Raw genomic sequence first — 26,333 nt, 5'->3', positions numbered from 1 at the left:
GCAAGGGGAAATTCCAACTTATAGCAGCACCAGTAAAAGATAGATTAGATAAAAACAAGTATATACAAAAGAGCGTAATAAAAATAGACATTATCTTAAATTATAAATTGTATTTGCAGACTGTTATGTACAGGATGGACTGCACAGATTTTTGCACCAATTATTGCCCAGATTATTGCACAAGTAATTTACAGATAATTTGCAGATTACTTAGAGCAGTCTTTGTTGTGGAGTCTGACAGGTCAAGCTGAAACGAGTGCATAATTCCACAACACAGTATAGTACATTATTTTATTTATTTATTTTGTAGTGTGTAGGTATGTGGATCTTTTAAAAGACGTTTATATTGAAATAATATACAAGTAGTATGTCTCTTGTATTGACATTCATTCACCTCAAAATAGCACTGGAATGACAAAGTTTAGGTTTTTGCTGCTGATTGAACATTGTTTAGCCTAGAGTCCTTTGTTCCATGGGTTTTCTCTCGAAACATTCAATTTTTTCGACTTTTTTCTCAGTTTTCTCAAAATCCATTTTCAACATCTCATCCAAAATCACTGGTCATCCCAAAACTGAGTCAGGATCATTTACGGACATTGCTATCTTAACTTGTTAACAGAATTTCAATATGTCAATCAGTTTATTAAAATTAGTGATTTTAAAAAGTTTGCAATTAGTCATGAGTGTGATGAGATATCAATGTGAATTTCAAGACACAGGTTCAATAGGTTTTACTTATGTCACGAATCTAAGCTTATTGCGCTCCACCCCAGGTGAGGCCAAAAATGCTATAACTTTGTATCTTGCAATCTGCTGCATGAATTCATACAAAATTTGGTTTGCACGATCACGGGTCAAGACTCAGTCGATGCATAAAATTGGATAATGATTGTTTAAAGTGAGCATGGCTTGTAACAACAAATCTAAATTTCTAGACATTTCACATTCCAAATTTGAAAAACTAAATGTAAATCACACAAAGTTATGTAACACCTATACTGTATCTTCATAAGTATTTGTTCAAATTCTATCAAAATTGATAGAAAATGTTTCAGATTTTGTTACAGTGTTCAGATTGGTCAAATTGTTAAGAATAGAGTTTTAGATTAGGACCCAAGGTGACAGAAACCAAGCACAGACCTAAGAGAGCCATTTAAACAAAATGGTTTAATTCCAACAGAAAATACACAGTACAGGAGTATAACTAACTACAAAAGAAAAACAAAGTCTCAAACACAAAAAGCCCAGAGACAAAAAATCAACTACACTGTGGCAAGCAGGTAGGGAAAAATACAAAACTAGGAACAAACAGGCAACTAGGAACACGGCTAATAACTAACAGACAAACAAGGAACAAGGCTAGGACAGAACTAGGCAAACACACTCTGGAAACAAATAGCTGGGAACAACCGAGACATCTCCGGCATGCTGCTTAAATGGAGAGGGATGATGAGTTGAAAAGTTTCAGGTGCGCCATCTGCCCTGCCTAACAGCCTGGCCATACCTCCACTGCCACTTTTATAAAAGATTGTATCCCTTTTCTAAATTCTTGTGATTTTTGGGGCATTTTGTGATATCCCTCTCTTGTGAGGTTGGTTCCTGGCTCAGGAGCCAGTCGGCAGTGTTGGAGAAGGCATCCTTTCTTGTTAACTGTTTCTTGTTCTTGGGTGTCACGGTGGTATGGTGGCAACACTGTCGCCTCACAGCTAGAAGGTCCCAGTTCGATTCCCACTGTGGGTGCTGGCGGCATGTTCTCCACCATGCCTTCAGAGGGAAAGGGGCCTTTCTGTGTGGAGTTTGCATCTTCTCCCTGTTCACCTGGGGTATCCTCCATTAAAATATATACCCCCTCTAAAAACATGCAAGAAGATCACCACCTGACCAATGGTGACGAAAAGAACTGGGTCCCCGGGCGCGGCTGTCGGCTGGCAGCCCAACCCTAACCCTGCGGAGGAAGGACGGACAATGGATGGGTCAAAAGCAGAGAAATAATTTCATGAAGCATGGTGTGTGCATGTTTGTGCATGTAATGTGTGTGATTAATAAAGTACATTTCTTGTTCTTGTTCTTGTTCTTCTTCTTCTTCTTCTTCTTCTTCTTCTTCTTCTAACCTCTTTGTCTTCTCTTCTTCCTAGGCCTCAACCAGCTAGATACGTTAGGGTTTCATGTTTTATTTGCTCAATCACACACATTTAATTTATCCGCACATTGCATTCTTTACTGAGCAAGCTGAGCTAAATTATTATTATATTTTATCTTAAATTGATAATAATCATGTGATTAGTCTGTCAGCCATTCATCTAAGATTTTCTGTGTAATTTTGGTGAATATTTTAATATTAATATTTTAAGTTGCACTAATGAGAAAAGAACTTCTCGTGTTTCGTCATTTGGCCTTTTCCCCTTTCCGAAGAAGCTCTCCGAAGATGTTTGTTTTTTACTAATTTTTGCTAGTTTGTGGGCTTACTTTTTTATTACTGTATCATGTGAGTGAGAGGAGTGGTTTAATGTGTACAGAGGCACAGGCGGATGCACCTGATTTTCAAAATAAAACTTCTTTCAGACTCTGATGATCAATACTTTTTTTTTTCTAAGTCTCTCCTATGCAGCCTGTTACCAAATGGTCCACGGACTGGTACCGGTCCTTAGCCCGGTGGTTGAGGACCACTGTTGTAGTATGTTTTCAAGTGCTTATTGAGATCATATTGTCGAAGGTTGCCAATTATCTCCCGTGAAAATTTTGGATTTATCTCTCTGCTTAAAGTGCAAAACTGTAAGACGTCAAAACACTCGACAGTGGACTGGCCTAGGGTCAAAATTCTTTCATCTTTTTGATCACTCATGTCATCTGCGTCAATTTTTCCTGTAAAGATCACAAATCAGCCCATAATATGTGTAATGTAGTATATGACTTAAATGTGGAGAATTATTATAATTTGACACAAAATAGGTGAACTGCATGATGTCAGTTTGAATTAATATACATGGAATATACATAGTGTATAAAAATCAGTAATATCATCCTGAAATATCAAAATTTCAATTAATTTAATTCCAATTCCAGACATGTGTATTAAGTGTTGCTGTTTTCTGTAGGTGCTGTCTGATATGACCATACTCCAGCGGAGGATTCCCCCTAGTTTCAGAGACCCTGCCAGTGCCCCTCTAAGGAAACTCTCTGTTGACCTCATCAAAACTTACAAGCACATCAATGAGGTATGTCCCATGAGACAGTGTATACCACACATATTCCCAGACATCTGTTCATGTTTTTTTAAAAACGTTTTAATTACTTTTTCAAGTTTTAAATGTATTTGCCTGTTGTCTACACCGTGGGTGATTTTTGAAGATCCTGAGATCAAACGAAATCTGAGATAAAGCATTATTATTAGTAGGGTTGTCCCGATCCGATCACGTGATCGGAAATTTGGGCCGATCGCGTGACTGCAGACTCTATCGGATCAGACGTTATGTCCCGATCAGGTATCGGATAAATAATATATATACATATGCATATTTATTGTTATCTTTAATCACATTTACAATATATGGGATAGTCCTGTGCATGTGTGGGTTCTCTCCGGGCACTCCGGCTTCCTCCCACAGACCAAAAACATGCTCATTAGGTTGATTGGTAACTCTAAATTGCCCCTAGGTGTGAGTGTGAATGGTGTGTGTATGTGCCCTGCGATCAGCTGGCGATCGGTCCAGGGTGTACCCTGCCTCTCGCCCATTGACAGCCGAGATAGGCTCCGGCCCCCCCGCGACCCCGAAAGGGATAAGCGGCATAGAAAATGGATGGATGGATGAGATAGTGATTAAAAATAAATGAGAATAAAATAGTATTTATTAACTACCAACGTTTACAGGCGCCACAGAACAGCGCATGCGTGGAAAACGGCAGCACGCAGCAGTTTGTTTTGAAGCTTGGGATCTCGAGAGGTGGGAAGGACAAAACTTCTTTTAACACCACAAACTTGATACGACACCTGAATACATTGCACTGCAGTTTACAATACACTGCACTGAGAATATTAGTTAGGAGTGCAGTTCCAAAAAGCACAATACTGGCCTTAGGCTACTTGATAACAGTCACTTTTATTTGCTCATTTGTTTGCATTTGACATTTTGATGCCTATTTTAAGTTAAGCAGCTATTTGTTTTAATACTAGACTACTGAGTCTTTATACCATGGTCTGGGTGAATACTCGATTCTGATTGGCTGCGGGGTGTCCGTTAAAAAGTTCCAGTCAAATAGCCTGATTGTTCTAAATTATTGCGCTGGCTCAAATGCTAGTTGGTAACCGTGGCAACAGAAACTCAGAACATACGTTAACATATGTTGTTTCACAGTTTATTTATCACAACGGCAAGACAGTAGAGGACACACACAAGCGGTAAGAGGTGCACTTGCCCTCTGAAATGATACTTTGTATCACATAACATAACGTTAAGCAATCATCTCACGTCCCTCCCCTGATTAGGCCTAATATAATAGCTGTGGCCGACCGAGCTGCAGGTTCTGTGGCCAGAGCCGGTTACCTTGGCAACGCATCACAACAAGAGATATTAAATAGTCCACTCAGCTGCTTCTTGTGAAAAACTTACGATTTTAACGGTAAAAAACAACATTAACGTATCAATAATTGATTTAATATTTCTTTTCTTTCGTAAGTGACCATGGTATAAGCGGGATAATGCCCTTCGAGGTGTCCATTATCAGAAATGAAAGCGAAGTCCATTCATTCGCGTCAGATGGTTCATGCCTCCGCGTCATCCATTCATTTCTGATAATGGACACCTCGTCGGGCATTATCCCTTATGTAATGTTGCACTATTCCTAATGTGAAGAAAAATTTATTTCTGTGTTCTGTTCTGACTTGAGACTGTAATTCAAGCTACCTCATAGAAGTTTACAATACACTGCACTGCATGCATGCACAATTGTGCATGTGTTATATGTTAATATAAGAGCCATTGGTAAAAAAAATAAGGGACATCCTGGATCTTATTCTTTGCTCTTAATTTGTTTCATAATGTTTTATCAGATCAGCACTCAATATTGGCAGATACTCAAAATCAAATGACTCGGACTCGGGGGCAAAAAAACGTGATCGGGACATCCCTAATTATTAGGCATACATAGCCGTCAGTGGAAAATTTACTCCATAACAGGGTTTACTTCAGGACAATAAAGTTACTACCAACATAAACTCCACAGGTGTACTATACTAAGAAGAAGCGGCGGGCCCAGCAGGTCCCTCCAGAGGACAGCAGCACCAAGAAGGAGAGAAAAGTCTACAATGATGGCTATGATGATGACAACTATGACTACATTGTCAAAAATGGAGAAAAGTGGCTGGACCGCTATGAGATAGACTCGTTGATTGGAAAGGGCTCCTTCGGACAGGTGAGGTTGAGAAAGAAACTTTAATATGAAACTGAATCCACATATATTGCTAGTTTCCAAAATATTCCTCACAGACGATGGTTCCTTATAAATACCAACAGTTTTAGCTGTCTTTAACACTGGAGTACAAAGAATCAACTGTCTCAAAGATTGCCTCTTCAAACGAAACATGTTCTTATGTTTTAATTGATCAATGGGGAAAATGAAGCATGTCTGGAAAAATGACAGTGAATTTCAGTGTATTTGTTAAGTGTTTCAAGTTGCCTACAGTCAGTATCAAGTTGGGAGTCATATCAGTACATTTCTGTGTGCCTTTTAAAGAAACAGTTCAATATTTTGGAACATATTTGCTTTGTTTCTGTGAGTGAGATGAGAGGAGGGTTATCAATCTAATGTCTGTCTGGTAAGCACAAAGTGCGTGTCAGAATGTGTTTAGACTAGCCGAGCAAGCAAGATTAGAAAAGTTCAAAAATACCACAACCAGCAGCTTTAAATCCCACTAGTCAACATGTAACATCTAATTAGTTTTATATGTACATATACAGTAATGTACTAAGAGAAAATTTGTCGTTTTAAAAGGGAGTTCAATTTCTTTCTGGAAGCATTTTTCTGGTTTTCAGGATATATTGAGTGGATTTTACTATTTTTACACATTTACATTATCTCAAAGCAAAATCTATATTACGTACATGTCAAACCAACATTCTGACAGCCTGGGACATTCGGAAACAAAAAACTCTTAGCATATATTTCTATCCTGAATGCAATGGCAGTCTGTTGATGTCTGTTTACAGGTGGTGAAGGCCTATGACCACCATGAGCAGGAATGGGTTGCCATTAAGATCATCAAGAACAAAAAGGCATTTCTAAATCAGGCACAGATTGAACTACGCCTGCTGGAGCTTATGAACAAGCATGACACTGAGATGAAATATTACATTGGTAAGATAAAGCACAGCATACACACACACACACACACACACACACACACACACACACACACACACACACACACACACACACACACACATTTCCTTACAATGAGATGGAAAAGGACAGGGGTATACATGTAAAACCTCATGGATGTTGCTGTTTATGCTACACTTGTAGTCTGCTTACACGGATGTGTTCACACATGGTTTTTGGTACGCAGTGTGTATGGACCTTTATGAACTCGTCGAAGAGTTGTTAGAATGGAATTGTTTGGATGTATAGTTTGTAGAAAAACAAGATATTATTATAATTATGTATTGATCCATTTATACAATGATTGTTTTATGATTAAGTAATGTAGGCATTAAGTTAAATGTGACATAAGTGCCACATAAATTGATATTCCTGTTTATGCATTTCAGCTTCATTATGGAAACGTGTGGGCTGCCATTCAAATTGTGTCATGGAGGAACTTTTCACTTCTTGCTTGACTGACATAGGAGTGTATAGATCCACTGTTGCTCATACACCAGTGGCCAGGCTCCAAAAAATAAAAATAAAATTAAAAATTAAAAATTATATATATATGTGTGTGTGTGTGTGTGTGTGTGTGTGTGTGTGTGTGTGTGTGTGTGTGTGTGTGTGCGTGTGTGTGTGCATCAATTCTTATAGGTACACATAAAGCTTATTTCCCTTCAAAATCAGAAGATGTCCAGCAGTGCTATCAGCTGGACACCAAATATTGATTTGATTTAGATTTCTCTTCTGTCCATTCACTGCATTTTGTTAATTGATGAAAATAAACTGTTGACACTTAGATTTTTGAAAGCATTCTTAGTTTACAGCATTTTTTCACACCTGCCTAAAACTTTTGCACAGTATTCTGTATATATATGTATTTACATATAAATACATATGCACAGTATATGTATGTAGCTAGCTCTGTATTCTCAGTAGCATGTGTCTGTTGTCATCAAGCTACTCCAAACTATTCTGCTCTCATGCAGATTATGCGCAATACTGACAGCTATTGGCAGCTACAGTAACTTGATAAATAGTGATATGGGGCTCTGAATTTAATGAATTGACTGTTTATCAGTCCACAAATCAGAGAAGAATTAGGTTGGAAAATGATTTTTATTTACTGATATTGGTGAAACTGGGCCTAGCGGGGAATGCTGCAGTGCAGCAAGGCTCATTGAACTAACTAGATGATGGCAGCTCCCTCTACTTAGCAGCCATAACTTTAACAACAAAGAGAGCTATGTGTCCATCAGGAAACTCTGTAAATCAACTCATAGTTGAGGCAGAGCAGCCGGAGGACATCAGAGGGGAAAACCAGAAAATATTTTCTACATAAAATATGATTCAGATCAGAGTCTTGTTGGAGCCACACTACATCACCTTGTTACAAAAGTGGTGAGTCTGAAACTGTCTGATATCGAAGGTGTGGGAGCAAGGCATATATAGTCGATCTATGCATGCTTATGTCGATCAGCCAATAGGAGAAAACATGAATGTCAGTCCCCTCATTTGCATAAAGAAATCTAAAAAGGAAATACAGGAATAAATACGTTTGCGCAAATAAATATGGGGAAAATGCAAAGGGATAATGATACAGAAAAGAATATTGATAAATTGAAAAATTAACACATTAATTAATAAAATGTAAAATTATATGGGAAAGTAAATAAATAGGGGAATTAATATTAAGTTAAATAAATTTAAACAGAAATGTAAATGTATCTCACTGTTTTATGAATTGATTAAAGCCTACATTTATTTTTAGTATTTTGATGCATTTAATTGCATATTCATTTATTTATTGAGGCATTTATTTATTTAGTTATTTTTGATTTTAGCAGTCCTCCATGTAAGCCATTACAACTTGCAAATCACTCTATAACCCTGTGTTGTAGAATGCTAAATAAATTAAGCTTGTATCTTGTATAGAGGTATCCAAAGTATTAACAGTATCAAATCTCCCAGTATTGTATTTTTAAATGGCACTTGTGTCTGAAAGTCAAGACTTCAAAAGTGTGCAATTTTCAAAGAAAAACTGACTTTACAAAAATGTACTCTTGCCTGACCTGATTCTTTTCAGTGTATATCTTAACCTTCCTCCTTGTCTCCCATCTGTCTCTCTGTGTGTGTTTGTCTGTCAATTTGTCTCTGTGCAGTCCACCTGAAGCGTCACTTTATGTTTAGGAACCATCTCTGTTTGGTGTTTGAGTTGTTGAGCTACAACCTGTACGATCTGCTGAGGAACACCAACTTCAGAGGAGTCTCCCTCAACCTTACCAGGAAATTTGCACAGCAGCTCTGTACAGGTGTGTGCATGGAAACATTAAGGTCTGATTCAGACTGCACAATATTTTTGTGTGTTCAGATGGTCAGTATGCCAAATTTGGCAATTATAGAGTCATAAATTTTTGCCATGACTTGGCTGAGAGGCATGGTGGACTACAGGTTGGTCCCAGACCAATCATAGTTTGCTACCTTTCACGAACTGTGCAGTGTCATAGGGAAGGAAGTGCTAGGGATCAATTTCTCTTTGTAAGACTTGGTTACAGCCATCTCTGATTTCCTGTTCATCCATTCCATTTCCCTGCAACCAGACGTTACTAAGAAGTGAGCAGCTGAAATGGAGAATTCTGTGCTGGGCACAAGCACATTGGAACCTGTGAGAAGCATTTTAGAATCAGCACATCTATTGTGATGACCGAACATCAGTAACACTGTGTTTTCTTGCTGAAAATAAATCTCAGAGCAGATTTTAAAACACCTGAATGCAATGGCTGCATGGAAAAAAAGATGAGAGTAACATTATGATCCTGTCAGTATTTTCGGATTTTAGACTCTAAACTTTAAACAGCCTCAGAAGTTACAATAGCTATTGAGTTACATACTACACATCTAACTAGTCACAAGTACCTCAGTGAAGTGGCTCATTTTAGTGTTAGACTGCGATATGGGATGACACCCTCAACAACAATCACATTTTGGGTCGAGATTACTTTAGATTCAACTTTATCGTCAGAGTGCAACACAGAGACAACAAAACGAAGTTTAGCATTAACCAGACGTGAAAATAGTCATACAAAAATATAAATACAAGTAGTAGTAGTACAAGCGGCATGAGGTATAAACAGTATGAGGTAGGTGCAGTTAGTGTAAGCAATTTCTATGAAACCATAAAAACATGTGGAACACGGTATGTAAACAAGTGACATGTGCAATAGGTAGTAAGTGGCAGTGCAGTCGGGTGGGGGGGGCTGCTGGTGGACAGAGTTTGGCAGCGTAACAGTTCTGGGGAAGAAGCTGTTCCTATGCCTGTTGGAGTGGGAACAGAGGCTCCTGAAACTTCTACCAGATGGTAGGGGGGCAAACCGTCCATGGTTGGGGTGGGAGCTGTTACTGCTGATGCTGCGTGCCCTTATTAGACACGACTTGCGCTGGAGGTCCTTGATGGCAGTTAGCTGGGCACCAGTGATGTACTGGGCGGTTTTCACCACCCATTGCAGGGTCTTCCGCTCGAAGGCTGTGTTGCTGCTGTGCCATACTGAGATGCATTTGGTTGGATGCTCTCAATCGTACAGCGGTAGAGGTTTACTAGGATTTTACGAGCCAAGTTAACTTTCTTCAGTCCCCTGGTCTTACTGGAGTGTTCTGCCGTTGTGTCCGCTCTGAAGACACGACATCCCTGCAGCTCTATCATGTTGTCTGGAATGGTGTTGTTAAGCCACATTTCACTGAAAATCATGATGTTGCAGTCCATAAACATCCTCTGTGATGTGATCCAAAGTCGCAGTTTGTCCATTTTGTTCGACAGTTGGTTCCGGTCGGCATAGATCAGTCGCTTGGCCTCACTGTCCTGACAATCTCTTGGGGGAGCTGAAGTTTGTCGAATACAATGCTTGTGCATCAAAATCTTAAATCCAAAAGTTGTTGTCTAGTGTAGGAAGCATTCATAAAGCTGTAATGAGTGAACATTACAACATTATAATGAATGAGCAGATTTACTTCTCTATTCAGCCTTTGACATGCCACATGATATGTCTTGTGTTGTATGTCTCAAACGGAGATTTTTCTTGGATATCTAGGAAAATGTCTGGATTTTTCTTAAACCCATTGTCTATTTTTTAAGTGTTTGAAAAAAAAAATGCGCTTAAGAAGTTTGAATTTTTAAGCTAGATGTTGGAAGGTGGCAAATGTGTTGTTAATGTATGAATCAGCAGCTGTTTGAATTTTTTGTCCTTCCACCTTTGTAATATTGTGTCCTTGGAAACTGGACTTACCCCAGTGATTTTCAAAAAATGACATATTTAGACGAAAAGTGAGTGACATTCTTGTTAAGCACCAAATGTATTTATTATCTTACGATTCCTTGTGTACACTCATGAGGCATCCCAGATGCTGTCTCAGTTGTTGTCTACTACAATGGCATAAAACAATAAATTGCTGCACCCAACAGCCATTTTCATTTCCAAATTTTGCTAATTTTGACCTAATTTTGAGAAAATTAGCAAAAGAATTTGAGAGTGAATCTTTGTTTCCGTCCACTGTCACATGCAATTATTGGGTGTTGGTTCACCCAGTAATTGTAATCACTGCATAAGAGGAGGGTGCAACAAGATGATGTAATTAAATCTTCAAATGGAGAAAAGCAATGTAGAAAACACAATGTTTTCTACATTTCTTATTCATTGTTTCAGGTATTAATTTGAGGAACATTACTTCTCATCACTCCAAACAGATCTGATTTTTGCCTGCAGCTAGTTTTCATCTCTACAGTGAATGCAGAGGCTTCAGTGGAAGTCATATGCTTCATGTACATCATTCATTCACATGTCTTTTTCTGTTGCACTTGATTGCAGTTTGCCTTTGTCAATACACAAACTTTTCCACCTCAGCCAAGCATAAAGGTCATATGCTTTGTCATACGTAAATTGAGAATGTGCATAACAAAACAGTGGATAGAACTTTTACAGTCATAGTCATAGTCCCACACCAATTGTAATCAAGTTAGCAATGAAAAAAAGAATTATGTCTTTTTGTCCACAGCGTTATTATTCCTGGCCACTCCAGAGCTGTCAATCATTCACTGCGACCTGAAACCAGAGAACATCCTGCTGTGTAACCCCAAGAGATCTGCCATCAAGATAGTTGACTTTGGATCCTCCTGCCAGCTTGGGCAGAGGGTGAGAAGCATCCACACATGATTTAACACCACACACACGCACGCACGCACGCACGCACGCACGCACGCACGCACGCACGCACGCACACACACACACACGTTGTGTTTATATCACTTGTGGGGACATTACATAGACTTACATTCATTTCCTGGAGCCTTACCCTAACCCTAACCCTAACCCTCTGCTTTCTCCCTACTTTTATTGTCATTTTATCCTTGCTAACCTTTCAACTTCTTTTCTTAAATGATTTTAATTACCTATTATTGATATATTTATTTCACTTACATTAATGCATATATGTGTATAGATTAGATGTGTGAATGTGTGCAGATATGTATGTGTAGGGGTGTTGAAATGTGTATATATGTGGGTGTGTGTGTGTGTGTGTGTGTGTGTGTGTGTGTGTGTGTGTGTGTGTGTGTGTGTGTTTATTTATATAGGTACACATTCTTAAGCATAGTTTTAATTTTCCTCTTTTACACACACACACACACACACACACACACACACACACACACACACACACACATATATATATATATATATATATATATATATATATATATATATATATATATATATATATATATATATATATATATATTATTCTTATTAGTTCTTATTAAAATTTACAAAAGGATTGCTTCCTCATAAAGAGGCACTCACTGCAGCCTGAGCCCTAATTAATCCCTGCTGTTAATAAAATGTGTTTTACAAAACCTTGGGAAATTTGGTGTCATTATTATTGTTATCATTAAAACACCTTTTAGCAAAGAGCAAGCTTCTTTTAGAATTTGTTTTTTTTTTCAAAATGTAAGGTTTTAGACAAAGAACAATAGTATCATGCATGATTTTATTCTTAACCCTGTGTATATATATGTGTGTGTTTTTCTCTTAATTAATGGTTGTTTTTTAGCACTTGCATATATTGTGTGATTTTTAACAGCACTTTTTTGAAAGCACTTATTTTATGTTTTTAGCACTTATGTTTTACTAACCCCTCTTGTTTTATGTCTGACTCCTTACATTCACATCTTAGCACTTATTATTATTTATTCTTTTATTATATTGTACAAAGCTTGCTCTTTTTTAAGTAATGACAGCCTTAAATGTTACAGCAGAGACCCTGGAGAGAGAAGGGGGACTTTGATAAACACACAAACACACATCAAAGATCCTTTGGGCCCCCGAGAGCCCGTGCCCCTCGGAGTGCTCCCCCAAGAGCACTGCGCCCTCATCCAAACCTAACCCTAAACCTAACCATAACCACTATTTGCCTGTTCCTAACCCTGTACCTAATCTAACCTTACCTAACCCGTAACCCTGTCCTCAGTCAGTCTAAAATTTAATGATTTACATTAAGGGGACCTGCATTTTGTCTCCATAAGGGAGGTCAGTCCCCACAATGTGACTGTGTAAACAGATTTTTGTCCCCACAACGTGATAAATACCGGGTCACACACACACACACACACACACACACACACACACACACACACACACACACACACACACACACACACACACACACACACGGAAAGTCAGTGCATCTCTGTGAAAACAAGTTGAAATCAGGTAAGCTTTTGCATGAAGGATTAATATCCTGAATGGTAGTAACAGACTATATCTGACTATTTACACTGCTGCTCTGTGAGGAGAACATGGCTCCTCACGGTGGATAGCTACTGGATAAGCAGGCACCACACCGACAAGTGTCATTTAACTTAATTCAACCTGCAAATGAAATGTGCTGTTAATTATGCAAAATTTGCTCTACAGCACAGGTGAAAAGGTTGGGGCACAAATAGATACAAAGTAAAGCTTCAAGGTGTAATTATCAGTAATTGAACTCTTTACATGTTCACGCAACTTCTTCACTTTGTTCTCTTGTTCATCTTGTTCTCTTCACAGATCTATCAGTACATCCAGAGCAGGTTTTATCGCTCTCCTGAGGTTCTTCTGGGAATGCCGTATGACCTGGCCATCGACATGTGGTCTCTGGGATGCATCCTGGTGGAGATGCACACAGGAGAGCCTCTTTTCAGTGGCTCCAATGAGGTAAAAATACCATGCCACATGCTAGTTAAGTAAGACTGAGCAATGATTCAGTAATATCCTTTCTCAACAGTCACATTTGATTTGCATCGTTTTTAGGCTGTAGTCTGCTGTGTAATTATTCAGGAATCTGAAAGCAGGGTTGTATGCTCTCTCATCAACAGCTCAGATGTGAGCTACAATATAGTTTTGTTTTACATTTATTAATTCAGCTTGTTAAGTGTGTCACAATATCATAGACTTTGTAGAATTGCTGAATATTTGATGTTGATAGTTATAAAAAGCCAATATATTTTCCTTGTTGAAATCGCTTCCCTCTTGCTTCTGCTCTGTTCAGGTTCAGACAAGACCTGTTTAAATAGTGAGAGCATTTGTGCATATGTATGAGCACACACAGGGATTCTTTGTGTCTCCTCCAGTCTTAAAGTCAGTATACTGAAAACTGTATTGTACAACATAGTCACAGTGAGTATATTTGTTTGCAGCCTTAATCCACATGCACTCCATGTACACGAGACAAAGACTGTGTGTGTGTGTGTGTGTGTGTGTGTGTGTGTGTGTGTGTGTGTGTGTGTGTGTGTGTGTGTGTGCGTGTGCGTGTGCGTGCGTGCGTGTGCGTGTGCGTGCGCGTGCGTGCGTGCGTGTATGTGTGTGAATGCATATAATGTGTGTGCATAGGTTGACCAGATGAATAAGATTGTGGAGGTTTTGGGGGTCCCACCCAGCCACATGCTGGATGCAGCTCCTAAAGCTAGGAAGTATTTTGACAAGCTGTCAGATGGTCTCTGGACAGTGAAGAAGAACAAGGACATCAAGAAGGTATTTGATGTCAGATCCATTTACATTTCCCTTAAAAAGTCAACTTCATCTTTAGGCCTGTGTCTTCTAACTCCTGGTGGTAACATGCTATACAACAATTCAATGTGGTATTTCTAGTTATTGTAAACAATATACACACTAATAAACCAGATACAGCTTTTATTTGTGTTTCAAACAATAGTGGGCTATAAGAGAATGACTGAAGTCTGTGTGTGTCTACTCAAGCTGAATCACTTGCTCTGTTACTGCTGCCCAGAGCTTCCAAGTGAAAGTGCAAAGTACCTCATTAAAATATTTGTGTATAGATTTTTTTATGAAAAGCGTAAAGGTTTGTAAAAGACTATGTCAAATGTAAGAACAGTGTTGGAGGATCCTGAATTCAAATTTTCTGTATTTAATCAGTTGTGTCTCTGTTGGTGTGTTTTCCAGGAGTATAAGCCCCCAGCCACACGGCGTCTTCATGAGATTTTGGGTGTTGAGACTGGCGGCCCAGGAGGGCGGAGGGCAGGAGAGCCAGGACATGCCCCCTGTGACTATCTGAAGTTTAAAGGTAAACCAACGCTTTGTATTGATCTGCAGGGATAGTCACTATATTGGTTCACCAAAAATGATTAATTTCTGTTTCTATTTCGAAGATATATTGACATTGATATGAATATAAGCATATATACAGCCAATTCCATATAAATGACTATGAAAATTCCTGTGAATGTCTTGCTATGGCTCAGTAGATAGAGCGGTCATCCACTTATCAAAAGCTCAGTGGTTTGATTCCTGGCCTCGGCAGTTTATGTGTTGAAGTATTATTGGTATTATTGATTAGAATGTACAACACAGAGTTTTCTGAAGGATCTTGTTGGCACATCATACGTAAAAGTAGAAAGATATGATGGAGATGTGGAAGGCTACACCTCATTTCGGCAATAACTGTCCAGAAAGAATAACTATTAACTCTTCGATTGTGTGTGGCAGCAGGAGAGGTGAACAAGATGGTTTAAAATATGTTCACACAGAAGCACACATTTTAAGAATCTGAAACTTTGAAATAAGTTTGAAGGAAGTTTCTAGGTCAAAGTATGTGGTGAAAGTGCCAGTAATGACTGACATCTTAATCCAGTAAAGAGCCACAACTGTTATTGTAGCATAACGTCGCTGTCCGATAAAAAGCATGTATCTCCAAAACTCGTTTTTTTCAGGAGCATGAAAAAAGTGTTTTACTCGTCAATTAACTTACAAATTAAACCCAAAACACAGTAATTAGACACAAGGACTCGAAAAGAAAACCTATAGTTACACGGTGATTAGCAACCCGTTTAGTATTTTAATCGGATTTACGCGCGTTGTTGTGAGTGACATTGGACATACGTGTTTTTTAAATAATGCGTTCCAATGATGTCCGGTCATTTACGAGCCTCGAGTCTCCCATTCATGTCCCACTAAATCCGTAAACTATTGATAGCAGGCTATCCTACATTTCCACATAGCACATTACCCTAATCTAAGATTTTTTTGGTATTCTGTGTTGAAATCAGATTAGTCCATATAGGCGAAGAGTCATCTAATACTGTATTAACGCACATGCATCAGTCTGACTCGGTTCAAGGAAATCACAGAGTTTATCGTCTATCGCTTCACTGCTGCTGACCCTCCTCTCTGCCTCAGCTGCTCTACTGTATTTTACTTTTGCTATTGCACATAGCTCCTCTAACGTGAGAGACATGTCTAGCCTGAAAAGGAGAAAACAGTGCACATAACAGACACATCAGACGTCAATGAATACATCTCGGTCAGTAATCTAACGTAAACAACACTGTCATGGTTATAAAAAGTTTTTGAACGGCATCACTCGATGCAAGGACAACATTAGCCTAGCGTTAGATGCTATAATAAGTCTGCCAAGTACTGACGGTATACAGTCTGTGTTTACGGACATGACAAATCATCTGATATACAGGTAACGCCAGAGGCGGGAGATACGCGCATTGATGGACACTTCTGACACCCAATGGAGATACGTGTTAAATATATGATGTAATAAAACGTCTTTCCATTGGTCACTTGGATCCCCAATGCTACCTGTTGCTGGGGGAGAATGTGAATATTCCTTAGCCAATGGAAAGTCAAAATCGTTAAAAGTGGAGATACGTGTTTTTTATCGGACAGCGACGATAAAGTAAATTTGGTCAAATGCATTATTACCATACGTCAGCAAACAATGTACATGTTGCATACGGTAATGGTAGTTAATGGTGAACCAACTGCTTGAGGTGAGGCAGAAATACTAAATATCTAAACCCAGGAGGGTGCCCCTGGACTCTCTGCTACTTCTGCTTCATGGTGGCATGCTGGCTGCCTATTTTCTGTGCCTACTACAAGATATTATGATCATCATGTTTTTCCTCTTCTAGACCTGATCCTACGCATGCTGGACTATGACCCTAAAAGCCGTATCACGCCATTCTACGCCCTGCAGCACAATTTCTTCAAGAAGACGACCGATGAAGGAACCAACACCAGTTCATCTACATCCACCTCTCCTGCCATGGACCACTCCCACTCAACCTCCACTACTAGCTCTGTTTCTAGCTCTGGTAAAATACACAACATACAGCCTACTCCACACACACACACACACACACACACACACACACACACACACACACACACACACACACTCTCTCTCTCTCTCTCTCTCTCTCTCTCTCTCTCTCTCTCTCTCTCTCTGACTCTTCCCTCTTAATCAAAAGCTCTTTCTATTCTCCTCAAACATAGTGTCAGGCTCCATAAAAATGAATTACCCTCAAAAAGAATCTGTTGTCCTGGATTTTAAATGATTCATTTACCTGACTGGTGTGCAATAATTCAGGCTGCTACAGGGTCACAGGTGCCATGAAAAGGGGAGGTAGAGGGAAATGTGTCTCCTTCGAATGTTAATAACAGTCATGCTGTCCAGTGAAACACCTGAGATGTAAAGGTTGTACTAACTTCCTGCCTCAGAAGCCCAGTTGCTGCCTGTCTACCGGGAGCTTATTCAATACAGTACTATAAATAGTACTGAAAACAGAATGTAGTTGGGTTAAGCCAAACAGGGATGAGGGGATTTCTTTATACCTGAAGGAAGGCAGTTTGATGACCTGCTGCTGCAAAGACCACCAACAGGCTGCCCACCCCTGAAAATGACTATACCCTGGTACAATTCATTTGTGGTGGGTTTATAATGCTATGGTGACCCACCACCGTATCCTGTGTTGATGGATAAATGTCATGTACAAATTCAATAGAAATCAAATAGATTTACCTTCATCACATTGTGATGTAAGATGTTTTATGTCTGATCTGTTTTCAGCTTTCTGAATTTGTTTATGACAGACTACAGCTATGACTGGGCTCCGATCCAATTATCACTTGGTGGGCTCAATGTGACATTTGAGGTTACATAAGAGCTGCAGCGAAGTACAAGCATGACTTGCTGTCAGCAACTGAAAAACACGTTGACTTGACTATTGATTTGATTTTTGATTTGATTATTTCTGGTGGGTCCACACTGTTACTCTGCAGGATGACACATCACACCCAAGCTGTCAAATGAATGAGTTATCTGTCAATCCATACCATATGTGTCCAGTATTACACCTCTTGGTCTGTTTGTAATAAGTGAGTGTGAACACAAAATAGTCCAGAACTAAGCAATATTATTTATTTAATTTGGTCTGAACAAAGAAAACAGAACTTCAGGTGTGACAACCCCTAAGAGAAATCCTTAAAAAAGCAGGAGTGATTCATCCTTGTTCCAGCTGGCACTCTGACTTCTTTACATTTAATGATTAATAGTCAAGGCAGTGTTGAAAATGAAGACAAATCAAATAAAACAAAATTAGTTAACTGTTTTCTGTAAAATATGTCAACTCAATGAACAGTAGTGTGAGTTAAATGTTGTTTTGTTTTATTTCCAGGTGGCTCCAGTGGTTCTTCCAATGACAACCGAAACTACCGCTACAGTAACCGCTACTACAACTCTGCTGTTACACATTCAGACTATGAGATGACCAGCCCTCAGGTACACACAACACTGCATCACTGACAAGCTTTATACACACACACTGGTGTGATGGTTCTGAATCATATCCTATATTACAGAAGTAGGAAACCACTGACCTCGAGGCCATTTTCGATTGTGGGGATGCACTTGCAGTGATGGAGAAGGCCAAACTGGAGCATTATTAACAGATTGAAACATATTAAACTGGATGAGTTGCAAGGACCAATTTACTTGGATAAATGTAATGCTTTGGTGGATTTTGGGATAGGAAGTGTCATGCAGGCAAGTGTTGTGGTGAGTGACCTAATAACTGAGAAACTGAAACCTGATTCAGAAGGAGAATTTGTGACAATGCACCTTGTTGCAGAGCTGCTAGCACTGGATAAAGTAAAATTGTTCTTAAGTGTCAATGTGTCTTACATAGAGACGAAGGGAAAACTTGACTTGGAAACTCAGTGATAGCAAGTGGCTATGTGATTTGGCCTTCGTTGTGGACATTACCAAGTATCTCTGATCTCTGCTCTCAAGTGTTTGAAGTGAAATTAAAGCTTGAAATCTGGAGGTACCCTCCAGCTTTTAAATGGCTGAAGTCACCCCTATCCTTAAAAGCCAGGTCTGAAGCCAGATGACCTCACCAGCTATCTCCAACCTTCCTTCTCCCGGCAAGATCCTGAAAAGAGATGTTGCCTCCCAACTCCATCAGCACAAATCCAACCATGAGCTCTATGAGTACTGGTTCCTGTCATATCTCTCCAACAGGAAAGAGTTTGCCACCATCAGACAGTCCAGTTCCACCCCGGCCCCAGTCAACCAGAACGTGCACCAAGGCTCTGTGCTTGGTCCAGTCATCAATTACCGTGGTCTAAACTTCCACTAACATGCAAATGACCTCAAGCTATATCTCAGCACTAAACTATCCAAGCAGGTTCTCCCACAGCCCCTTATCAATCTTGTCTGCCTGCACAACATAAAAACCTTGATGTCATACAGTCTAGTCAAGCTAAGTGGCAATAAAACTGAACTCATGGTTGTGGCTCCCGGTGCACTCCTTCAGTAGGTTCATTTTCTCCTTGATGCGGATGGCTGCTTCATGTGCGTGTCCCCTTAAGTCTGCAACCTGGGTGTTATTCTGGACTCCACCCTCTCATTCCAGTCATCAAGTCCATCAACAAATTTGCTTTCAATCACCTCAAAAACACCTCCAGGCTCTGGCCATCACTCTCAGATTCTTGGAGAGAGAGTCTTCTATGTGGCAGCCCCCACCCTTTGGAACTACAGCATGATAGCTAATGCAATGGTTAAAAAAAAAAAAAAACCCTCCGCAAAACCCACCTGTTCACCAAGGCTGATGGTCTTAGTTAATGCAGTCTTCCTGGTAATCAGTGCCACTATTATTTTCTGTTCTTGTGCTCTTTGTTTTATCTTCCTCTATAAAACGTCCATGGGTTTCTTGAAATGTGTAACTGGAAGCTATTATTATAATTATTATTTAGTTTCAGGAACTTGTTTCCAAAGCATGTAGAGAACAGTGGAAACAAAAGAAAAAGAGAGACAACAGTATGTGTTATTTTACATTAGGTTTCTTTTTGTTCCTCCATTATAGCAGAGCTGTACTCTCTGTACTGTTAATGTGTCTCACCTCTGTGTTTTTGTCCTGGACTCTCTCCCACTAGGCTCCCTCCCAGCAGCAGATGAGGATGTGGCCAGGCAGTGATGGTGGAGGTGGGGGTCAGGACCCAGCATACACCCAGTTGCTGCTCCACAAGCCAGCTGCCTCCCAACAACACCAGCGCCACTTCCTGGACCCACCACACCACCCCCACCCAACTTACTCCCACCATGGGAATGGTGGGCGTGGCTTGCGGCAGGGTGGACAGACAGGCATCGGTGGAGGGGGGGGCCAGCAGGGATCCTCGCCCCAGATGAGTGACAGCATGGATGTGGGCGTGTCCCTAGGGCTGCACCACCTGGGGGCGGTGTCTTCCATGGAGACCTCTCAGTTTGGCTCTGCCTCCCTGCCCCTCGCTCTGCCAATCGGACTGTCTGCCTTCCGGACTCGGACGGCCCCCACCGCCCCAGGGCCACAAGCCCCGCCCCCTGAGGACTACTACCCTGCCTCCAACAACAATAACCCCGCTGGGGGGGGCAGAGGAAGGCCAGACTCAGATGAGGGGCCAGCCAACTCTTGATAAAACCTGAACCATGCCCTAAAGCCATACAATTTTAACTACAACTACTACAACTACACACATACAGCCAGAGTTCAGAGACAAAGAGGTGAACTTTGTGCTGAAGGAGACAGACTGCAATGAGAGGAGGAGGAGGAGGAAGGAGGGGGGATGCTGGGAAAACTCTCTTTTTATCCTGTTATTGTTTGTTGTCTTTTGTTGCGACTGTAATTGGAAAGGAATGATTGTGACAAGTTTGTTTTTATTAATATTATTATTGTTGTTTAATATTATTTGATTTTTCTTGGGTTTGAGGAGTTGTGTGTTCTACTTGGTAGTTGTTAAAGCCTGGAGAGGAGGAGGAGGATGAAGAGGAAAGAGAGAGGAGCCACGCTTTTCCATCTTACGGCATATTGTGGCTGTAAGTGGAATTAGAGCACATATTCATGTTCATAGTGGTTAGTTGTGACATTAGTATAGTCATATTTACAGCTCCTAGGAATGAGCAGTCTTAGTACACATGCAGACAAACATACACATATATGCATGTGTGTATGTTTGTCTATGTGTGTGTGTGTGTGTATCTATCTATCTATCTATCTATCTATCTATCTATCTATCTATCTATCTATCTATCTATCTATCTATCTATCTATCTATCTATCTATCTATCTATCTATCTATCTATCTATCTATCTATCTAGATAGATACACACACATATATATACTGCTGCATCAAGAAGACAGAAGCTGGTTTCAAAGGGAGAAAGAAAACACCAACATATGATTCAGGACTTCAGGAGTTTGTGTCCTCCCTCTGTTGCTTTCCACTAGGTTGTGACAGAGTATGGAGAGAGGGTGGGAGGTGGAGGGAGGAGAAGGTGACAGGACACTGATGCCTTCCTGGCGCTCATAGGGATCTCCTTATCCTCCTTATCCTCCCTGCGTCCCTGCTCTCTTCCTTCTCTCCTCCTTCTCCTGTTGTGTGTCTCCTCCAGACAGCTCCTCCTCTCTGTGCTGCTAATCACCATGACAACTGGTCCGGATTGCTGCTAAAGATCCAACACAGATCAATAAAGAAATAAAAAGAAATAGAAACAGAAATAAAAAAAAACTTTTTAACCCTTCTGCTTAAGAGAAAAGGATAAAGTAAGAACCACTGCATCTCAATGTATTTATTACTATTTAACATGAAAAAACAAACTGAAAGTAACCCTTTTTTCTGCTCTTCTTTGTTTGGTTGCCTTCTTTCTGCAGGTGAGCTCTGATTGGCTATTGTAACAGTGACAGTAACTGGTGACATGGGAATGCCACCGGTTGTGGGGGCTGGGTGGAGGGGAGGGGTTGGGGCAAAATAAAGTTGGATATATAATAAGAATAAAGAGTATACTTTTGCACACCAAAGTCAAACAAACATCAGATCTCCGCTTTTCTTCCTACTAATCTGATCCATCACCTCATGACTTCATGTCTTATCAGGATGAAGCTCATCCACAGGTCACACAGGATGCTCTGTTGCTCAATTTGTGTCATGCCTTTACCTGCCTGTTGGACCTGTGCAGAGTTTATATTATGGGAAATCACAATATCATATGGAGACCTAGAGTTCAATATTGAATAAATATACAAGTAATCACACGAATAAATACACAAACTATAGTATATCGTGTAACCATGAACCATGATTGGCTCTTATTTTGGTCTGAATGAGCAGACAGTAACTTGCTGTTGTCTTGACTAATAGACAGAAACTGTGGTATCATTAACAGAATTTGGAAAAGAAATTAAAATGAGCTGCAACACACTTACTGTGAAAAGAAGCAGGATGAAAGTACATCATAATAAGATCAGTTTCAAAATGTGTTGGAATAATTCACGATTTCGTCATCATATTTTATGTCTCTTCATATTGTTTCTTTCATATGATCTTATTTGATTTAAAAATGAAACTGAGTGGTCATCATATTTTGAAAAATAGAATGACATTCATCAATCACTGAGTAACTTCAATATGCAAACAAGTGACAATCTGTTGGATTTTGCAACTCCTGTTGTATCTGTTGTCCACTGTTGTCATTATGGAAATCCCACATTTCTGTTTGCAATGACTCCTGTTATGTAGGGTACAACAGCATCAGGTTTACTGGCAAACCACAGGGAGAGCAGTTCATCTTCAAAGCTACAATCCGGAATGCACCAGCAGCATTGTTTATCATAATGGGAGCACAATGAATGTCATTTACAGTAAAAGATAATCCACTGACAGAAAAAGCTAGCTAGCATGGCTTGACTGAGTGATAGTTGCAGAAGTCTATTCAGATAGATTATTATTAATGAAATAACTCTGTCTATCTCTCTATCTCAGATATATCCCAAATATTGTGTGACCCATTTTCCATAAAAGTGTGCCATGTTTCAGTAAGATGCCACTGATCTGAATATTAGTAAGTTGTTGAAAAAAAGTGAAAACTCTGCGTGTGTGCGCGCGCACATGCGTGCATGTGTGTTTTTGCAAGAAAGTCGTACAGTAGATTTTTTTTTCTTTTTTTTTTTTCTCTTTTTTTTTAAAGGTTCTAAGTCATCATTCCTACAGGGTCCTGACAGGGACAAACACACTAAGTTCACAGTGGTCAAGCGAGTCATTTGCTGTTCTAGACTTTCCATATGCCACTATGGTTTTAAAACTGAACTTCTAACAAACAGGGATAGTTTACTACTCTAAAAGCTGCACCTGTGAATGGTAAAGCTGAAGGTTCCAGACTTGTGTTGATGCTTTTAGAGCCTTATTCCATCACTGCAGCTCAGACTAACCTTTGGAAGCTTTGCGATGATAATTTGAAATAGAAGGTTTAGGTAACTTGTCCTTTATAAGAAAATAATCCACACACTGCTAAGATTCCTGTAAATTCTAAATGCAACATTTTGTTCAGATTTACTTTGTCTGGCATCAGCTACTGTACTTCTCCTCCTTGTTCTCTCTGCTCTTCTCCACCCCTCCTACATATGATAAAGAAACAAATTAAGAGACACAAAACAACGACAAACAATGTGCCATTTTGTGCTACTTTGTGGTTGTTTTGCATAACATTATTAGTAGTTGTTTTATGCCTTTTTTTGGGCGTGCATCTCCTTATGGCCATATTGCGTATCTGCAGTCGTTTTGTGTCTCTATGGTCATTTTGTGTCTCTTAATAGTTGATTGTGGCACTTTGTGGTTGCTTTGTGTCTCTTTGTGATTGGCCCACGTGTCCCCTCACCCCTTGGACCCCTGAACCTGTGTCCAATAGGTCCTTTCAGGAATCCATCTATGGCCTCAGCCTTAGTTTTAATATGTGGTATGTTTTATCTCATTAAATATCACATTGATGCCACAATTACTGTATCACAATTTCATCTCATGTCATATTAAGGACTTATGGTTCTGGTGATATTGCTTATAGAGAAGAACTCCTCTTCTTTACCATGAACACACTCAGAGCTGATTATGGTTTGTTAACTGAGACAGTTGGCACCCAGCTCCACCATTGTTGGGCTTAGTGAAGCCAGGTAACCAAAACAGAGATGGATTAAGTTGAACTTGCTCTGTGATGCAACATACATGATGTAAGCATATTTGGCAGTGGCATCTGCTCACACCAGATTTCAGGCAATATTGCCTCTTTTAAATTGTAAAAGCCAGCCAGTTTCATTAAAAGTTAATACTACCATGGATGCATTATAAAAACACATACATCCATGGGCAAAGAAATTCTCATTGATGAATTCAGTTGGAAATAACTGTTTTTTTTAGTAATTGATTGGGTAAATAGTCTGTACAGAGCCAGCTACCGGCTTAGGGGAGTGAGGGCAAATGTAGGACTGTCTGGATAACATTTGATAGAGAATGGAGATGACACACCATGTTTTTAGTGGACGTGCTATCTGACCATCTTATTGTAACAAGCACTAAGAGATCTTTTGTGGCTTGTTGGCAAAGACCCACACTCAGATCTCTCCAAATAAATAAAAGTCCTGCACCACCGATCCAGTACAGTGGATCTTCCTCAGAACTGTTTTCCTCAAAAAATATTTGGAAAAATGGCAAAAGCAATGGATGGGAAAGATGATGGTGTTCTAGTAACTTAAAGTATGAAAGAGCGGAATGTGTAACAACATGCACAGGAAAAAGCAGATCTTGGGAAACAGTGTAATTTAAGTTCAGAGGCTATGTTGAGATGAAAAATGAGAACAGGAAACTGATGAAATGTTTTGCTTCACTCACTTCTGATTCTGAACCTTATTAAATTAATGTCAGTTGCTCTTTGTTCACATTTTGGGGAGAAATTCAGATGACTGTTACTTTTTTTTTGGTTCATTTCAGTATTTTTGAAGTTGTGAAATATTCCTTTAGCATGCCTCCATGGGGGTGACAGCCATGGCCAGAGGCATTATGTTTTTCTATCCCATTCTCATGTATATGATATCTTGATAATGCCTTGAGAGAATCTCTTCAAATTTGGTACAAATATTCACTTGGACTCAAGAATAGAACATTTGTGGTGACCAAAGGTCAAGGTCACTGTGCATCAGAAACGATCCGTGACATTCATTTGTAAAGTGCATGAAATAAAACATTTAAACACCTACACACATTCATAAATAAGCGGAGGCACACAATTTTATGACATTGTTTGCTATTTTAATGAATGAATGTATTTAAACATTAATCCAATCAAAAATGACAAAGAACTAGACATTTCGTTAAGTCACATACAAGTTTAGTATCTTAGAATCAAGGATGAACTGAGTTTGGGGGTCAAAGGCCACTGTGACCACACAAAACACGTTTTTGACCATAATGCAAGAATTTCAATTTCAATTCAATTTTATTTGTATAGCGCCAAAAGTTGTCTCAGGACACTTTCTATATAGAGCTGGTACAGGCCAAGCTCTTTTATCTACAGAGAACCAACAATTCCCTCATGAGCAAGCACTTGGCGACAGTGGCGAGGAAAAAGAGAGAGAGAGAGAGACAGACAGAGAGAGACAGACAGAAATGCAGTCAGAGAGAGAGAGACAGAGAGACAGACAGAAATGCAGTCAGAGTAACAGTGACAGTGGATGTAATAACAGTAGTAGCAGTTGCAGTGGATGTCAGGCAGGGCCAAGGCAGGAAACGTAGTTATAATCCACAATCCAGATTCAGCCACTGTCCATGGGAACCTGCGAGACGACAAAGCACAGAGACTCTGGGGAAGGAGCTAAGTTAGTAACATGCCATGGTAGGACATGAAAGTGTGCAGATGGAGAGAAAGACAGAGGAGCTTGTTGTATCTTTGGAGGTCCCCCGACAGTCTAATCCTATAGCAGCATAACTACGGGCTGGTCCAGGACAAGCCTGAGCCAGCCCTAACTATAAGCTTTATCAAAACGGAAAGTTTTAAGCCTACTCTTAAATCTAGAGACAGTGTCTGTCTCCCGGACAAAGACTGAAAGATGGTTCCACAGGAGAGGAGCTTGATAGCTAAATGCTCTGACTCCTGTTCTGCTTTTGGAGACTTTAGGAACCATAAGTAGACCTGCATTCTGGGAATGCAGTGTTTGAGTGGGGTAATGAGGTACTATGAGCTCTTTAAGATAAGAAGGTGCCTGGCCATTTATGGCTTTGTAAGTAAGGAGGAGAATTTTAAATTCTATTCTAAACTTTACAGGGAGCCAGTGCAGAGTGGC

At 39.8% G+C, this 26,333-nt stretch overlaps 1 protein-coding gene across 3 annotated transcripts in view; it reads left to right on the top strand.

Moving 5' to 3' along the window:
• dyrk1b (dual-specificity tyrosine-(Y)-phosphorylation regulated kinase 1B) overlaps window positions 1-22,038 on the top strand; it is a 103,383-nt gene extending 81,345 nt beyond the window's left edge. For 2 of the 3 annotated variants that reach the window (XM_070966141.1, XM_070966140.1), the window contains exons 3-13: window positions 3,096-3,215; window positions 5,221-5,409; window positions 6,204-6,351; window positions 8,523-8,672; window positions 11,407-11,543; window positions 13,455-13,601; window positions 14,277-14,417; window positions 14,847-14,967; window positions 16,826-17,008; window positions 18,371-18,474; window positions 20,130-22,038. In XM_070966141.1, coding sequence (XP_070822242.1) covers window positions 3,096-3,215; window positions 5,221-5,409; window positions 6,204-6,351; window positions 8,523-8,672; window positions 11,407-11,543; window positions 13,455-13,601; window positions 14,277-14,417; window positions 14,847-14,967; window positions 16,826-17,008; window positions 18,371-18,474; window positions 20,130-20,645 — 1,956 coding nt within the window. In that variant the 3' untranslated portion in view covers window positions 20,646-22,038. Of the gene's footprint in view, window positions 1-3,095; window positions 3,216-5,220; window positions 5,410-6,203; window positions 6,352-8,522; window positions 8,673-11,406; window positions 11,544-13,454; window positions 13,602-14,276; window positions 14,418-14,846; window positions 14,968-16,825; window positions 17,009-18,370; window positions 18,475-19,215; window positions 19,912-20,129 lie in introns of those variants that run through there. The other variant, XM_070966142.1, reaches the window with a different exon arrangement.
• Window positions 22,039-26,333: the final 4,295 nt, after the last annotated feature.

The sequence above is a fragment of the Chaetodon trifascialis genome, chromosome 7 (assembly GCF_039877785.1).
Source record: "Chaetodon trifascialis isolate fChaTrf1 chromosome 7, fChaTrf1.hap1, whole genome shotgun sequence".
Lineage (NCBI taxonomy): Eukaryota > Metazoa > Chordata > Actinopteri > Chaetodontiformes > Chaetodontidae > Chaetodon > Chaetodon trifascialis.
Note: the sequence above shows the minus strand (reverse complement) of the source record. Positions and strands in the feature narration are given on the sequence as shown.